Source organism: Metarhizium robertsii, assembly GCF_000187425.2.
Source record: "Metarhizium robertsii ARSEF 23 chromosome Unknown MAA_Scf_4, whole genome shotgun sequence".
NCBI lineage: Eukaryota > Fungi > Ascomycota > Sordariomycetes > Hypocreales > Clavicipitaceae > Metarhizium > Metarhizium robertsii.
In genome coordinates this window covers 1,550,772-1,565,630 of record NW_011942182.1, presented here as the reverse complement: position 1 = coordinate 1,565,630, position 14,859 = coordinate 1,550,772, and the positions used below count along the sequence as shown (strand labels likewise).

Below are 14,859 nucleotides of genomic sequence, written 5' to 3'. Positions count from 1 at the left end.
GGAGGGGTGTGAACAAGAGGAGCATTCAAGCGACTCCATGAATGAGCGACCAGTCTCCGAAAGGAGCAAGAAGGAACGAAGCGGAATGAATTAACCGCAACGGCAAGACGGGTAAGGGAGGAAGGAGGGGGCGTGTGTGAGCAGCACCTGCAGCTCCATGTACATATTTGAGGACATGGAACAACTGGATGCAAGCAAGCGGTCGGACCAGTTGGGACTGTCCGTGACTGACATGCTCGCCTTCCACATCTCGCATCCTCATTGTCGCCCAATTCTAATGAATACAACGCCGGGGCCCCCAGAGTTGCGGGATTTGACTTCCGCCTCCCCAAAAGCGGCCACACATACTGACAACACTTGAGCTCGAGCCCGCCCAAACCGCCCAAAAGGCCAGACACGGCCCGCCAGCTAGTCAGCTATTGTGGAAGATGGGGGGATGGCGGTGCTGTGCACCTCTGACCGCCTCGATGTCCAGCTCACACCCAACACGCCCAAAAAGCGTCCTCGTCCAATACAATACCACGGCCTCCCTCCCAACCTTGGTTGACGCTGCGATTGTGGCCACCCCCCATGGCGGGCCAGATTGGAGTAACAATCCCACCGCTCGCCACGACAATACAGGAAATCCGTTTGTTTGCTACCTGTTTGCTCGTTTAGAGCAAGCCTAGCCGGTATTCTCTGCTTCGCGGGTTTGCCGGCAGTCTACGGCAAGATGGATGTACGGGGTGCTTACGGAGTACGGAGTGCACCATCGGTGCTTATCATACCTGAGTGGCGGTCGGGAAACAAACAGCACCAAATATTCTGTTTACTCAGGATTAATCGTATATACGGAGTACTCCGTACTCGTATGCGCCTAACCTGCCAACATGCCATGCATTTTGCCAAACCAGGCCGGTGTGTGAACCTTGGCGCATCTCCCGCCTGCGAACTGACAGGTATGTAGCAGATGTGAGCGATTCGAGCGACACAGCTCTTGGTACAGGCATCGAGCCAGCTGGCTGGGTACACACAATTTAATGCTAGCTTTAGGCTCCTGTGGTGGCTACTCCGTACGGAGTACTGTACATGCTATTATCTCAGTCACGGGTTTCTGCTCACATTTCCGTTGCCAACAAACGACATCTGGACTGCCCTCACCCGCGGCACACCGCCCCTATCTTCCGAGTCCGCGCCAAGCCAGGGTATCAAAGACACGGGATGTCGATAACAGGGTCCGTCTTACAGGCCCAACATTCGTTTTCTCGCAGTAGTTATCCGTAGCCAAGATATCACCAGAAAATACAAACAAAGCAAAACTTGGCCGGTTTTACCATCGGGCTGACCAGACGCTTGGGAATTATAATCCACATTCGCATTTAACTTGAGGACCAGGTGCGGCACACGATGCAGATTGCTTCTTTTGCGCATGCCGGCCACGAAAAGTCAACATGGCTCTCCGTATTTTTTTTCTCCTCCACTATGGAGTACTACTTTCTTATTGCCCTGAGGGCTATTCAAAAGAGGTGTGAGTGAGTGAGTGAGTTTGTGGTACAGTAATGTTAGAAATTAGAACAAAGGCACCAGCCGCTCGCGGCTGTACAAAGAGGGGTTGGAAAGATCCTTGGTGGCGCCCGCAAGCATCAAACCATCAAAAAGCGTGTCTTGTTTCCTCTTTGTAAGTGCTCCCTATCGACAGCTTGTACGCAGTAACACCAACGGGGGAACGAGTTGAGATGAACATTCTGGAGGGCAAAAGGTAACCAAGACATTACAGTAGGAAGGCGTCGTGCCACCAATGTAAATCTGACAGCTCGCAAAATATCCCCTCGTTGGTGCTACGACTCAGCAGCGGGAGGTAGCGAAGAAAAAATGAATACTCAGGCAATATACGACGCGTATAGTGTACAGAGCACCCGGGCCGTTGACACGGTTCCCTCTCTCCGCGGTGCGACAGATGACTCCCGTCCACGACAAGATGATGGAGGCAAGGAGGAATTAGCCACGAGATGCAGCACTCACAAACGAGATGCTGCCATTCGACTCCGGAGGGCAACCCTAACCAAGGATTGTCTGGAAACCGTCAACGGGTCAGCCATTGATTCAAAGTTCGGGCACACCAGCCACAGCGCCTATTCGAGGAGCATGAATGGAGGCTGAGCACAGCCGGGCCTATTCATAACCCATTATTCTCATTAGTCCCCATCCACACAACAGCGTGGCAAGCTTCTCCGGCCGCCTAGCTCATCTGGGCTGGGCATTCTGAGGCTGATTGTTAGACGTCGTACCGACAACTAAGAAGCTTTCCCGGAAGAGTTGTGGAAGTGAATGGGCAATCGGGCGCTGACAATACATGCTAGGCAGTCAACAGTGGCGTAACGTGTCTACCTATTCAGCCCTACTATACATAGTCGTGGAGCCAGAAAGCAGCCATAGATGAGAATCCAAGTGCCGACCGACAAGCCGATTCGCTTGCTCGGGGCGGGCTTTGTTTCTATGAGGCGCTGTGCCTGTTCTGTACATACAACACAGTACTCCGTGTGCCGTTGGGTTTCGATTCTGAATGCGTGATGAATGAGTCAGATCTTGAAACGCACTCACACCTCACAGATAGGGCCGCATTGTTTTGCGGTGCCTGCACCGCCTTTTGGATGAATTTTCGAGTGGTGGGGCGTGTACTTAGGAAGAGCCTCCTTTGATGCCAGCCTTGGAACATTCTTTTTCCACGGGGAAGAGCTGTTGCTGCAGATGGGGCGGTGGTGGCGAGTGGGCATCGTATCGTACATACGGAGTCCTCCATGCTGCATACTTGCCAGCTTACCGTCTTCAGAGTCATCGATGCCCTGACAACAACCTGGTACAGCAGGCCCTACAAGGACACGGTTTTTGTTTGTGTGACGGACAGAATGCGACAAAGAGACGCCTGCACCTCATATCCAGGTCGCATGCGTGCAGCTTCTTTGGCGCTGCAGGGCTGACAGACCGGAATCTGGGTCGTCGCCACGCGGGATACACAGTCATTTCCTCCCTCGTGCCGTGGCTCATAGCGGGCAGAACTTTCGGATTGCTGACCATGGAAATAGTCTCTAGCAGGCTAATGGCGTCCTGGGCGTAATACAGGATTTACACAAAGAGCTCGCCAAGCTGAGGTTGGTCAGGATAGCGTTGCAACGCATAATCACGCCCGGAGCAGTGGTCGGTCCTGTTCTTACCCCAGACTCCATCGTATCCCTATCTCCATTTTTAAAGAAGTCCTCGGCCGGAGGGTCCGCTGAAGGGAGTCAGCATTACGGAGTTGTCCAACGTCAGAAATAAAGCCGCTCTTCACCCCTTTGCCCAAACATACACACTCTGTTGTATATACGCAGTGGAGGAGCAGGCAACGTGCGTCTTCCCCTTCCTACAAATATACGGAGTACTACCGTCTCTTTCTGCCGGCTTGGGTCATTTGAAGACAAGTTGTCACATCGAACGCACGGCACGGTCACTATATGAAACAGAGCCGTGGGATTGGTTGCTTGTCGCGGCGTATCGGTTGGATGGAAACAAGTGGCAGATTGGGTGGGATTCGCGGGCACCTGGGTTTTTTTTTTTTTTCCCCAGTGCTCGCTTGTAATGCAGACTGACCGCCTGTCTGGCCAAGACCTGGTACCCTGCAAGCGAGCATGCATTACTACTACGGAGTACTACGAATGCGAGGCTTACGCCCGCATAACGGATCCATGAAAGGATTGGGCCAGAACTGTTGTGTGTAATGGACCGAGTGCTCCGTATACCGTACCGTCTTTGGCAAAAGAATAAAACCAAAAGTAAAATGAGGCATGTCTGACGGGGGTCCATCGTCAGAGTCCTTCCTGAAGTCCAAGTAGTGTATGGAGTATGTCATCTGCGAATGTCGACGATGCTGACTGAGCCTGGTTTGTTGAGCCATTTGGTTTGACATCCGTGTTATGCATGGCATCCGCTGGATATGGTAGGTAATATGACTCATACTGGTCATCCCTTGACTGACGAAATGTGGTTACAGGTTACAGGTTACAACAATCGCTGAGCAGCACCGCCTTTTGGTCTGTACGGGCGGAGTAAGTGCTGTCAACGCGTGTGGCCTTGGCCATGAGAGTATGGAGTCTGTACAAATGCTTGAGGGAAAAAATTGCTCATCCGTGGGTACCATCTACGTATGTGTGTATGTATGTGCAGAGGACCTAGAAACGTGGCTGCTGTTCGGCATATGATGGGCGGGCCACTGAACCCTGACACTTCAGACGATACTCGATACAGTCGAATCAAACATCTCCCAGGCATATATTGTACCATGTATGCCGGTTCATCGGTATCCCACGCAAGAGCCGGTGAGCGTTCACACGCATCTCTCAGGCACACCGATAGACGGGCCCAAAGGTACTACGAACCGGATGATTGCTTGCATGTGGCTTCTGCAACAGCACGGCAGCCGATGTCCATCATTTAGTTTTGATACACACTTCCGGTCCGCATCTTTCTGATAGTAGTTTGACTACGACTGTTGATGTGGCCATGGTGCCAGCGCACACTTACATTGCTACCCATCGCCATCCGCCATCACACCGGCTGCCATCAACATCACGATTGGGGCCTGAGGAGAATTTCTTCGACGCCCGAGAAAATTCATATCTGTGAAATGCGGCATGGTCATGTTCCGTCTTAGATGGGACCGTATCCGCCGCCGCCCGCCGCCACGGCAGGGGAAAAAAAAGCCGGTACGGAGTACAATATTGGTTTTCTTTTTTTTTCTTTTTTCTGCTTTGTTGTCCGGCATAGCAACCCGCCCGACCTCCCTTTTTCCATACCCTATACTCCGTACGAACCCTACGTAACCTAGTACTAGTATGTCCCTTCCCGCCGCCGTCCCGAGAACTTGGCTCAGCCCCTTGTTGTCTCGTTTGGCTGACCAGCCAGCATACGGTGTTCTATTCTCCAAATTCTCGGGACGTACATATGTTATGCCTGCCTCCGGGGAGCACGGGAAAGAAAGCACCCTGTCCGCCATCGTGCCCCTGTCTACTTTGTATTCTCCACTGTTACCCTTGGCTCGCCACGACGACGAAGAGCCAAGGGATCTGCTCGATAGACGGTATTCAGGGGAAGGGGAAGGGGAAGGGGCCCGGGGGTGGCTCGTCCCTGAATTAAAGACGATGCTGCCTCCCTTTATTTGTCTAAGCAACCTGAAAGCATCGAGAATGCGCAGTGTCATGGGTGCGAGCTTCTCCAGGGTTTCTCAGCCAACCCGTCCATCCAATCGCTGACCAACATGTCACTTTGCAAGATGGCGAGAATCCGCCAACTACATACATACATACACGCCAATCAGCCCATGTTATTAGCGTCGCCCGCAACACGGAGTAATCTCCCCAGATTACGGAGGACCTCTCCCCGGACAGTACTCCATATTCCGGGGAACAAACCCGGCGTGGCTGAATGGCTGAGGAACACCCGCCTGTCACCTTGTGAGGCCCGAAACTCTTCGCAAACACCTCCACTTGGAGCCTCCTGGTCCGTGACTCTAACTCGTTTGAGTTTATTGGATATCTGGTAACACTGGCCGCTAACTGAGGCAAGCCATGACCCTTTTTTCTTTTTATTATACTCCGTTATTCTTCTTCTTTTCTCTGGCTCGAATCTAGAGCCGTGAAATGAGCTTGGGCTGTTTATTCCCCCTTGAGCATTTGTATTTTGTTTCATCCATCATACGCAGTCTTTTCTGCTGTCTGTTGGTGGCGATCATGTTGAACAGGAGGGATTCGGAGATGTGACGAGACTCGTGGGCGGCAGATTTAACTCCGTCTCCGTACTGCATCCTATCCGCTTCGACGGTTGGCTCTTCCGCCGTTGTTGGTTCTTCAAAACTCGTATCGTCAGTGCCCGCTAATATAAACTTCCGAGACAGCTTGCTGTGATTGTGATACCCAACCGATGAGGATTCTGCAAGTAGTAGTTATTGCGAATGCCAAGATTGGACTCTGTCCTATCGAGCGAGAAATGGCACAGTTTTGATTGGACTCGATATCGTTGTCCGCGTAGTGTAACCCGCATGCCATATTACGCCAGATACATCCACGTAATATCTAACTCCGTACTCCGTAGCAGAATCGAAATTTCGAGCAGCTTTGTAAAAGATTTTTTTTTGTCACTGGAAATCGAAGCTGTCCGTGCACCGCATCAGTCGACTTGGCGTACTCCGTACATAGAGCCGCTTTGACGCGTTATGTCCGATTTGCATGTTTGCTGCGCCGTGTGTGTTGGTCCGTTGGTGTCGGGCGAGCCATGCATGCTTGACAAATACCATCAACCAGCCTCGAGTCTGGCAGTGGTGATGGCCAAGGTCTGTCTACCTGCTGAACTCGCGGCGCCGGCAGCCAGTTTCCCGGCAGAAATACAAATCATTTATCATCGAGTTTTGTGTTGTAAACCCAGCCGACTTGCGTCGAGCGTTGCGCGTATCCGACAACAAATAACTCTGTAGAAAGAGCTTCGCAGTGTATACCAAACAGCCTGGGGTCTCTGCATATTTTCCCAAATAAATGTAGGCCATTCTTGGACGTATCAACAAACAGTAGTGTTTGGGGGGAAACACCACCTAGGCTGAGTAGCCTGCAGGGTAGGCAAGGACGGAACATGTGTATCGTCATCGACCAACTACCTACCTACCTACTTAGTGACCGTTTGCTACTCTGCAAAAAGCGGCGGTAAACAGACATGGAGAATTTGCCTCGGGACAAAGTACTATCGCCGTGCTGCTTTCTCAGGCGGAAGGGAGGGGCGCGATAATACAGAGACGGTAGACCTCGCGCGCCATCTTACCGCACGGCGCCGTTGGTGACACAGCCGAAGGAAGACATTGGCCTGGGGATCAACCGGCGTGCGCCCTTGGGTGTATGTGTTGTCACCTGTGGTGGACTATGGGAGTGGAGGTATGAGACGGAATGCCGAGGTCACGGAGCTAGGTTGGAGTCTATATGGAGGGCAAACATAACCCATTTTGACTACAGCATGAAGATACATGGAGCATATCTTGCTCACGAGTACCTACCCAGGTAGGTACCTAGGTAGTTATACAATACCGAGACGCCTGGCATGTTTGCCTTCGTCACAAGTCTCTCATCTCCTGGCACCACATCACAAAGAAAGCAACAGACGAAACATGTTGTAAACTCCGGGCAATAATCTCTATGCAAGAGTTACTATGCTTGTCAACAAAAACCGTGTATATCCTGCGCCAGAAACGCCCCTGCCGATATTACCGCAAAACCACCCCAAACGCTCTCCTCTCTGTCTTCACGCCTAACTCCTCAGCGCATCCAACCGATTCCGCATCTGATCCATCATGGCCTCTGCATCCTCCTCCTCCTCCTCCTCTACCTCCTGTGTCTGCGGCTCTGGCACTGGCGCAACCGGCAAACTCGGCTCCTTCCTGTCCTTCAAAATCTCGCCCAGCACCTTGTCAACCTCGCCCTCGTCCTCCATGAGCATTTCTCCATCCTCGGGCAATATATCCTCAACCATCTCCTCAATGATACCGGCCTTCATCAGCTCTGTGCTCAGCTGTTGCATGGTCTGTGCCATCTCGGGCAGGCGTATCAGCCTGTTCAGGTCCTTCATGATGCCGACGCTGGAGCGGATGGAGCCCTCAATCTTGCGCACGGCAAACGCCTCGTTTACTTGCATCTGGACCGAGTTGAGCTGGGCCTTTGAGGTGATTGTGCGGGCGGAGGCGCGGCGCTGGCGAACGAGCTCGTGGGCAAAGTCGCGGACTTCCTTTTGGGCTTGCTTTGCGCGGGCAGGGTCTTTCTGGGCGCGCTTGTCGGCCTGGATAATGAGGTTCTTGATTTTAATTTCATTTTGCTTGTTGGCGGTGATGTCCCGGTCTAGTTTGCGGATATTGGAGCGGATGAGGGCGTTGCATTTGCGGAACTTGGGTGCACGGGTTAGCACTTATGGACAACGGTCTCTAGTAATTTTTTTTTTTTTGAACCGGATTAGGTCGGGGGGTGGAGAGACTGACCTGTGCTTGGGGATCGGGTTTTGCGAAAAGGTTTCTGAATGTTTCCATGGTGGTTGGCTCGGGTTCAGGATGGACGACCGGAGGGGTCGTCTGGTGAAGTTAATGGTGGTTCGAAGCCAGCGAGGGAGGCATGGAATGAGGACACTAGATGGGCGTCGTCTCGGTTGGAGTGGCGCCTGTTTGACGCTGGGTCAAGTATCTGGCGATGCCGGCGACGTCGAGATGGAGTGACACGGCGGTGACGTTGAATGCCGTGGTGGTAATACTAACAATGTAGTCATGACACGAGGCTGGACTGGTGGAGTGGTGTTTGAGTGCTGGCCATGGGCTATCATAGGCAACAGCAGTCTGGTAGCAAGGCACCGCGGGGTCGTTCCAGTCAATGAGGGCCTGGGCGGCGGGGCGAACAGCTGCAGCAGGCCGACGCTGGTAAGCGACTAGGCAGGGACGTTGATAATTATAGCTCGACACAGATGTAGTGTGTGTAAATTTTTATTTTATTTTGCCTTTAAAAAAAATAATAGATACAAATAAATGAATCATCGCAGATCAGGTTTGACCGTTGGCCTCATTCCACCTCGCGCTTGGCATGGAGTAGGTACATACATGACATGTACGAAGTGCCTTGGCCCTTTGGTCGACTGCCGTCAACTGCCCTCGCAGAGAAGGAGAGACCCAGAAACTCATCCGTCGTCTGCCCAGTGTGCCAGAATGTGCAATGGATGTGTATAGTACGCCGCAACTATGTACAGCCAATATTTCTCGCATCCGTTATTGCTAAACTCCCGCTGCTGGCATGTTGCCTGGCGCAGCTTGACCACCCGTCTAGCTTACCCCCCTACTCTATATTATATTTCAACTCTCCTCAAATAAACCTAGGTAATTTATGGTAAAACATACTTACCTATTATAAAGTATACACGAATATATTATAATATAGTAGTATAAAGCCTGACTGCCAGGTACCTGGTAAGGCGTAAGCGCACCTAGCAAACAGAGTCTCCTGAGCCCGGCGAGCAATTCACGTCAAGTTCTCCGTACCCGCGAGCGGAGCCTGAGCCGTCAATGGACCCACTTGCGTAGCTGCAGCTTCCTGCTCGCTGGGGTCTGGCAGCTCTAGAGATTTCCTCGCTGTTCTGACGCTTTCCACAGGTCCAGCTGCAACGAGTCAACAGCCAACGAGCCGCATCCGCCCGCCACTCACCTGCTCTGTTCGGTGTGTCGGCATCCACTACCCAGGCCATCTGCCCACATCATCAGCAACCTCTTTGCAAGGCAGCTTTGTTTTTGAGCTCCCGTTTTCCTTCCTGCCTCTACCCACTCCGTGCTCTGGTACTGAACCGCCATCGAACCTCGCCTTCTACACTGCCGCTGCACTTTTGTACTTTACTGACCTGCAATTGCTCATCGAGTAGCTTCAACGAGGCAGTCGCCCTTTCTCACCGCACCCCGCTTTGCTTGCACTCCTGCCTCACTCGTCCTGTCATCCTTCACCATGGCCGAGACTGCTACCCCCGAAGGTTTGTGGCCGCTCCTCAATGCCATCACATGCGAAGGCCGTTTACGCTGGAAGCCCATCACCTCCTCTCTAAAAAGGCAGGAGGGAAAGTGAATGAGAAATAATAACACACGCCTTCGCTGATAAAATAACCCCGCTGACCATGCTCGCTTAACAGTTCTCTGGGCCCAGCGCTCTCCTCAATCTGCCGAGGACGAGAACAACTTCATCTTCTTGACTATCAACGTTCCTGATGTACCCAAGGACGGCATGCAACTCGACCTCAAGTCTGACAGCCTGACCTTCACCGGTACCTCGGGTACCCTGAAGCGCAAATACCATGTTGAGCTTCCATTCTATGCCGAGATCGACCCCGAAGCGAGCAAAATTCATCATACCGCCAAAAACATCGAGATCAAGATCCAGAAGAAGGAGCGCAATAAGGAATACTGGCCGCGACTCCTCAAGGACTCAAAGAAGCTTCATTTCCTCAAGACCGACTTTGATAAGTGGGTTGACGAGGATGAACAGAACGAGGCCGCCGAGGATGACTTCTCGCAGTTTGGCGGTATGGGTACGTCACGAAATCGTCGATAGACATATTCATAGGCTCTATTGCGAAAGCATGGCTGGTGCAGCAAGTTTGCGAATCAAGCATTGAAGCTAACAAACATACAGGTGGCATGCCGGGAATGGGTGGTACGTCGACATGAACCTCCATCTTGATTTTCCAGTATATTGCGAGGCGACTTTGCCGTGATTAAGCCTTATGACTTGACGCCAATGAAAAATGAGTTGATTTTGCTGACACGATGCTTCCTAGGTGACTTTGGAGGTATCGATTTCTCTAAGCTCGGCGGTGCTGGAGGCATGCCAGACCTTGGCGCAATGGGAGGAGAGGAGGGTGAAGAGGACAGCGGTGATGACGACGACGAAATGCCTGCGCTGGAGGGTGAGGAGGGTGCCAAGAAGGAGTAAAAAGGATGATTGCTTAGAGGGGTGGTCAAGCTATACCAGGCAACATGCCAGCAGCAGGAGTTTAGCAATGACTGATGCGAGAAATATTGATCAAGGATGAATAATGGAGTCTTTCGAAGCCGGTCTCAGTCGCACACACGCTCTCTCACATGCCCTCTCCACCCTCTACGTGCGTCCTGTTTCTATCTTCTCCTCAATTTCTTGCGGCTGATTGTCCGGGGTCGGTATTACGCGTAGGCCTCAAGAGGCATGTCAACACCGATGCCCATGTAGGAAGCACGAGCGACAAATCGTAATCCCAACAGCCCTCAACCACCATTACCGCGTCATCAGACGACATAATTCTCAAGTCTGACAAACCACACATGTCTTTGCCTCCAACAATTCCTTGGCCAGCGCGGTGATACACCCCCACTCCGCCATCACATTTGCAACCTCTCTCTCTCCCTACCGCTCCCGTCGCACCTAATTCTCAAGGGTGGCTTGCCCACCCAGACACCCGGGAACGGACTCGCATCCCAGCACCATCTACACACGCACTCGACGACACTCAGCAACCATGTGCGTTCGGCGAGCTCGTGCGCCGTCTCCCCAGGGCAAAACCACCAAGACAAACCTCCAAAAAAAAGCCATCTCCAGAATCCAAGACAATCTTCGTAAGTCATGTAGCCAGCAGGATGTAACAACCGACCCGGCAGCTTGGTACGCCGGTTCCCCCCTCGCCTCTCGCCCCCGGCTCGCGCCTTTTCTTTTTTCTTCATTCTCCGTTCCCTCCGTTATATATACTACTAGCTCGCTGGGGAGGAAAGAGGTTGACACGGACCAACCTTCTGGTCCCTCTTTGCTTATTGTTCACTGTTTATTGTCCTCCTCGCACGTCCTCCGCGGCCGCTGAATTTTTCCTTTTTGGGGGAGGTTGGGAAAAAAAAGACGAGCACATACATACGGGGGTTTTCTTGTACATTGCCCAGTGTCGCACCTCATACCACAGAACCTCGATATGCCCGCTGCTTCTTCGCCCATCTACACCTCCCTGGACGCGGCGATGGCAGCGTACAGCGGCGCTTGTATCACGGCCTGGCCTGCTGACGAGCCGTATGTCGTGCCGCCTTCCGTGGACAAACTCTCGAGGGACACGGGCTACAGAAACCATTCTATACAGGGGGCCTCTCGGAAGTCCTCTACGGGGAGCTTGGCCGAGTCTACGACGTCTTCACTTTCATAGATTACCATGTCTCATGCGCGACGTCTTCATTTTTCAACAAACTCTTCACCAATCATCATAGATGCTCCTTTGACCAGCTACAAGACTCATGGTCGTGGGCGCATGGCAGCACTGGGCAATCGAATCATGTCAATCTTGGTTGGCATTGTCGCGTCCTGTATTCTATATTGGACATCTGCATTGCTTTCCACGTCCTTCGCTTGGCACCAGGCCTCTAGGATAGCAATATAGCAACAGAAATCATGTCGACCCCGACCTTTAGAGTCTGCAGAGCCACGCTAAAGTGAACCATCCACGACGCGCATTTTCACCTCTGCACCCGCTCGTAAAGACAGTTTTTTGATATTTATTGGGTATTATAGTTAACATAAAATTTAATAAGCGTTCCAATCTTGCTGCAACGTGTACAATTACTACACAAAAGTTAGTCATCTGTGCAAGAAGAGAGCACGCCATTGAACATACCATGATCTCATCCTCCATGGGAGCGTCACCAGTGGCGCCGGCTGCGCCAGTAGCACCGGCAGCTCCAGCATTTGCACCTTCGGCATTACTCTTGAAGTAGTCTGTCATCTCCGAATCCAGCTCCTCAGCTGTCTTCTTAGCAGGACGAGCGCTGCGGCCACGGCGCTTCTTGTTGGCTGCCTTGGCATTGCCAGCTTTTCCAACGCCACCGGTAGCACCCTTGCCAGAAGCAGCTGACTTGGGCTGAGCCTTGGGTTGACTAAAAGATTTGTCAGCTTTTGGCCCGGCAAGATGAGCAAAAGGTTCAACATACGTAGCTCGTTCGGCCAGGGACTTGACCGGAGGCATGACTTTGTCGGCCTGAGCGGCACCGACGACGATTTCGATCTGTTTCTGTTAGAATCATGCTTCAATTTGTGGCCCTGACGATGGTTGCGTCTAAACTGACCTTGATGGGCCGGTTGTCAACAAGGAGGCCATTCAGCTTCTGGAAAGCTTTGCCAGCGCCGTCCGGTTTGTGGAAAGTGACATTGGCGATGCCGCGACTAACAGAGTTGGGGCCATAAACGAGGTCGACTCTCTTGATGGGTCCAACGGCTTGGACAAAATATTCCTAGCGAGGGAGCGTGTCAGTTTATCGGTGGTCGGGAATCCAGTATCCATCATCTCCGCGAGTCCGAGCCCGATCCTGCACAATAATAATTGGCCGCAAACCGCAAAACAAGAAGTAGCGTTGAAACATGACCGAAGAGAGCTACGGCGGTTGACGAACGAGTAAAGCAGTGAGCCGCGATTGCCAGTAGTGAAATCTAGTGTTCTTCTCAGAACCAGACAATATAATATCTCGAAAGATGACAGCAAGCTGGAACATTGGTAATCACACCAGTATAGTATGCAGCTTGGGCAGTCCGGAAGTTGAACTACAAATGACCGCATCGTGGCTGTATCGGGCATGATGACAATCCGGTTGTTGCATGTTGCTTCCAGACCCAAAATATACGCATAATATGCATAAGGTTGATTAGGTCGCAGCCTCCCTCTCCTCATATCGCAACAACTCGTCGCCTTTTCGATTGACTTTCGTGGCCATGGCATGGCCCACTGCTATACTCGTTTGCGTCGAACTGTGATGCGATGGCCGCATCACGTGGGTAGATGGAATAAACCACACAGACCCGTGCCTCTTGAACCCATTGCCGCAGTTTTTTCAAATCATCGCTTAGCTCTTTTAACATTGCTGACCAGGCATGTAATGAGTACAATGCGAGATGATACTGCTCTCGACCTCCAACGCGATGCACCATGTTTCAGATACTTCAAGCAACTCGGAGGGAGATTCGGGTATCCGGAGCACCATGTCACAGGCATGGGAGGCAAGCCGTTCAAGACGAACGTCTGGACGTCGGAAATTTACAAAGAGGAGCACGGCGAGGGAGGAAACGTCGAACAAAGTCCGGAAGGTGCTACGCCTTCAACGGAAACATACCTTGATCTGCTGCTCCGAGACGTCCTTGGGCTAAAAAAACTGTCAGAGAGATGTTGTAAAACCTTTTGATAGAAGCGCACTTACCAGATTGCTGACAATAACCTTGCTCTCTCCATGAGCAGCCGCGGCTTTGGCAGGAGCGGGTTTGGCTGCGCTGCCACGAGCAGGCTTAGAAGCCTTCTGAATACCACCAACGGGGGCGGCAACTTTGGGGCCAGTTGAACGTCGCTGAGAAGAGCGGCGGTTGCGGGCAGACTGGCGCTTGGCCGAGACGATGTCGTCAAGAGGCTTGTCGAGCTTGCTGGACATTTTGTATGGTGATGACAAATAAGATGCGCCGACTTGTCGAAAGATGGTCTTTTAAAAAGGGAGAATTGGTCAAAATTGAAAGCTTTCACGATAAGCGATCAAAGAAATGAAAGACAAATCACTAGTGTGATGATTTGACGCGCGTATCAAAGGACGTGAGGCGCAAACAGCAGGTCGGTGTCGCCGGAATGGTCTGAAAGAAAAGTGTGATCGAAATAAAAAGACCAGAATGGCTCGGGCCAAGTCTAAAGAACGGGTCGTACGACGCGCGATCTTGAAGAAGGAGAAGGGGAAGCGATGATCGCTTTTACAGCAGCGACAAAATGTTTAGTTGAAAAGCCTGGAGATGTTGATGAGGGGAGGAAGGAAGTTGAGTCAAGGACAGGGAGAGGAAAAGGAAGAGGCAGCCAGGAAAACACGCCCCAAGCCCGGAGGGGGAAGGCGCAGCTGACTGCGGCTGCCGCAAGCCAGACCGGGTTGATTCAAGCGTAGTAGGGAGTGCATAACGTAAGCACCAGCAAGACATTGGCCTAGTTGGGCATTCGTGGATTTCAGGCCAATTAGAGTTTGGCAACGCTGTCCGTAATGCCGACCAGTTGCTGCCTTCTATCGACAATGAATGCCCAACAAATGGCAAGGAATATCCCGTCACTATCGGCTGTATTTATGCAGTCAGCTACCTGCTCGCCAGCCATTGTTTCAACTAACTCCGTTTGAATCCGTCATACTTAACCTACTTAGTATGCAGGAAGAGCAGCGGGTCTGGGCCATCTCAGCCTTCCTCTTAACGACATGTCTGCCACAGCTCACTCATTGCAAAGGACGAAAATGTTCATAGAGTGAAGGGTTGGATAGTCAGCATTCACATAGCTCATCGG

At 51.9% G+C, this 14,859-nt stretch overlaps 3 protein-coding genes across 3 annotated transcripts; 1 reads left to right on the top strand and 2 right to left on the bottom strand.

The window, feature by feature from the left end:
* Positions 1 to 7,299: 7,299 nt before the first annotated feature.
* Positions 7,300 to 8,068, bottom strand: MAA_02608 (vacuolar protein-sorting-associated protein; the record flags this gene model as incomplete). Its single annotated transcript, XM_007820606.1, has 2 exons — positions 7,300 to 7,929; positions 8,021 to 8,068. 2 exons carry the CDS (start codon positions 8,066 to 8,068, stop codon positions 7,300 to 7,302), a joined length of 678 nt encoding a protein of 225 aa, XP_007818797.1.
* Positions 8,069 to 9,515: 1,447 nt separating this feature from the next.
* On the top strand, positions 9,516 to 10,496 carry MAA_02607 (CS-like domain protein; the record flags this gene model as incomplete). The annotated part of the gene is made up of 4 exons (XM_007820605.1): positions 9,516 to 9,540; positions 9,697 to 10,092; positions 10,197 to 10,217; positions 10,342 to 10,496. 4 exons carry the CDS (start codon positions 9,516 to 9,518, stop codon positions 10,494 to 10,496), a joined length of 597 nt encoding a protein of 198 aa, XP_007818796.1.
* A 1,599-nt stretch (positions 10,497 to 12,095) lies between these two features.
* On the bottom strand, positions 12,096 to 13,981 carry MAA_02606 (RNA recognition motif domain protein; the record flags this gene model as incomplete). Its single annotated transcript, XM_007820604.1, has 6 exons — positions 12,096 to 12,116; positions 12,187 to 12,445; positions 12,500 to 12,573; positions 12,635 to 12,799; positions 13,673 to 13,702; positions 13,757 to 13,981. The coding sequence occupies 6 exons, from the start codon at positions 13,979 to 13,981 to the stop codon at positions 12,096 to 12,098; spliced, it is 774 nt and encodes a 257-aa protein (XP_007818795.1).
* Between the last annotated feature and the right edge of the window lie 878 nt (positions 13,982 to 14,859).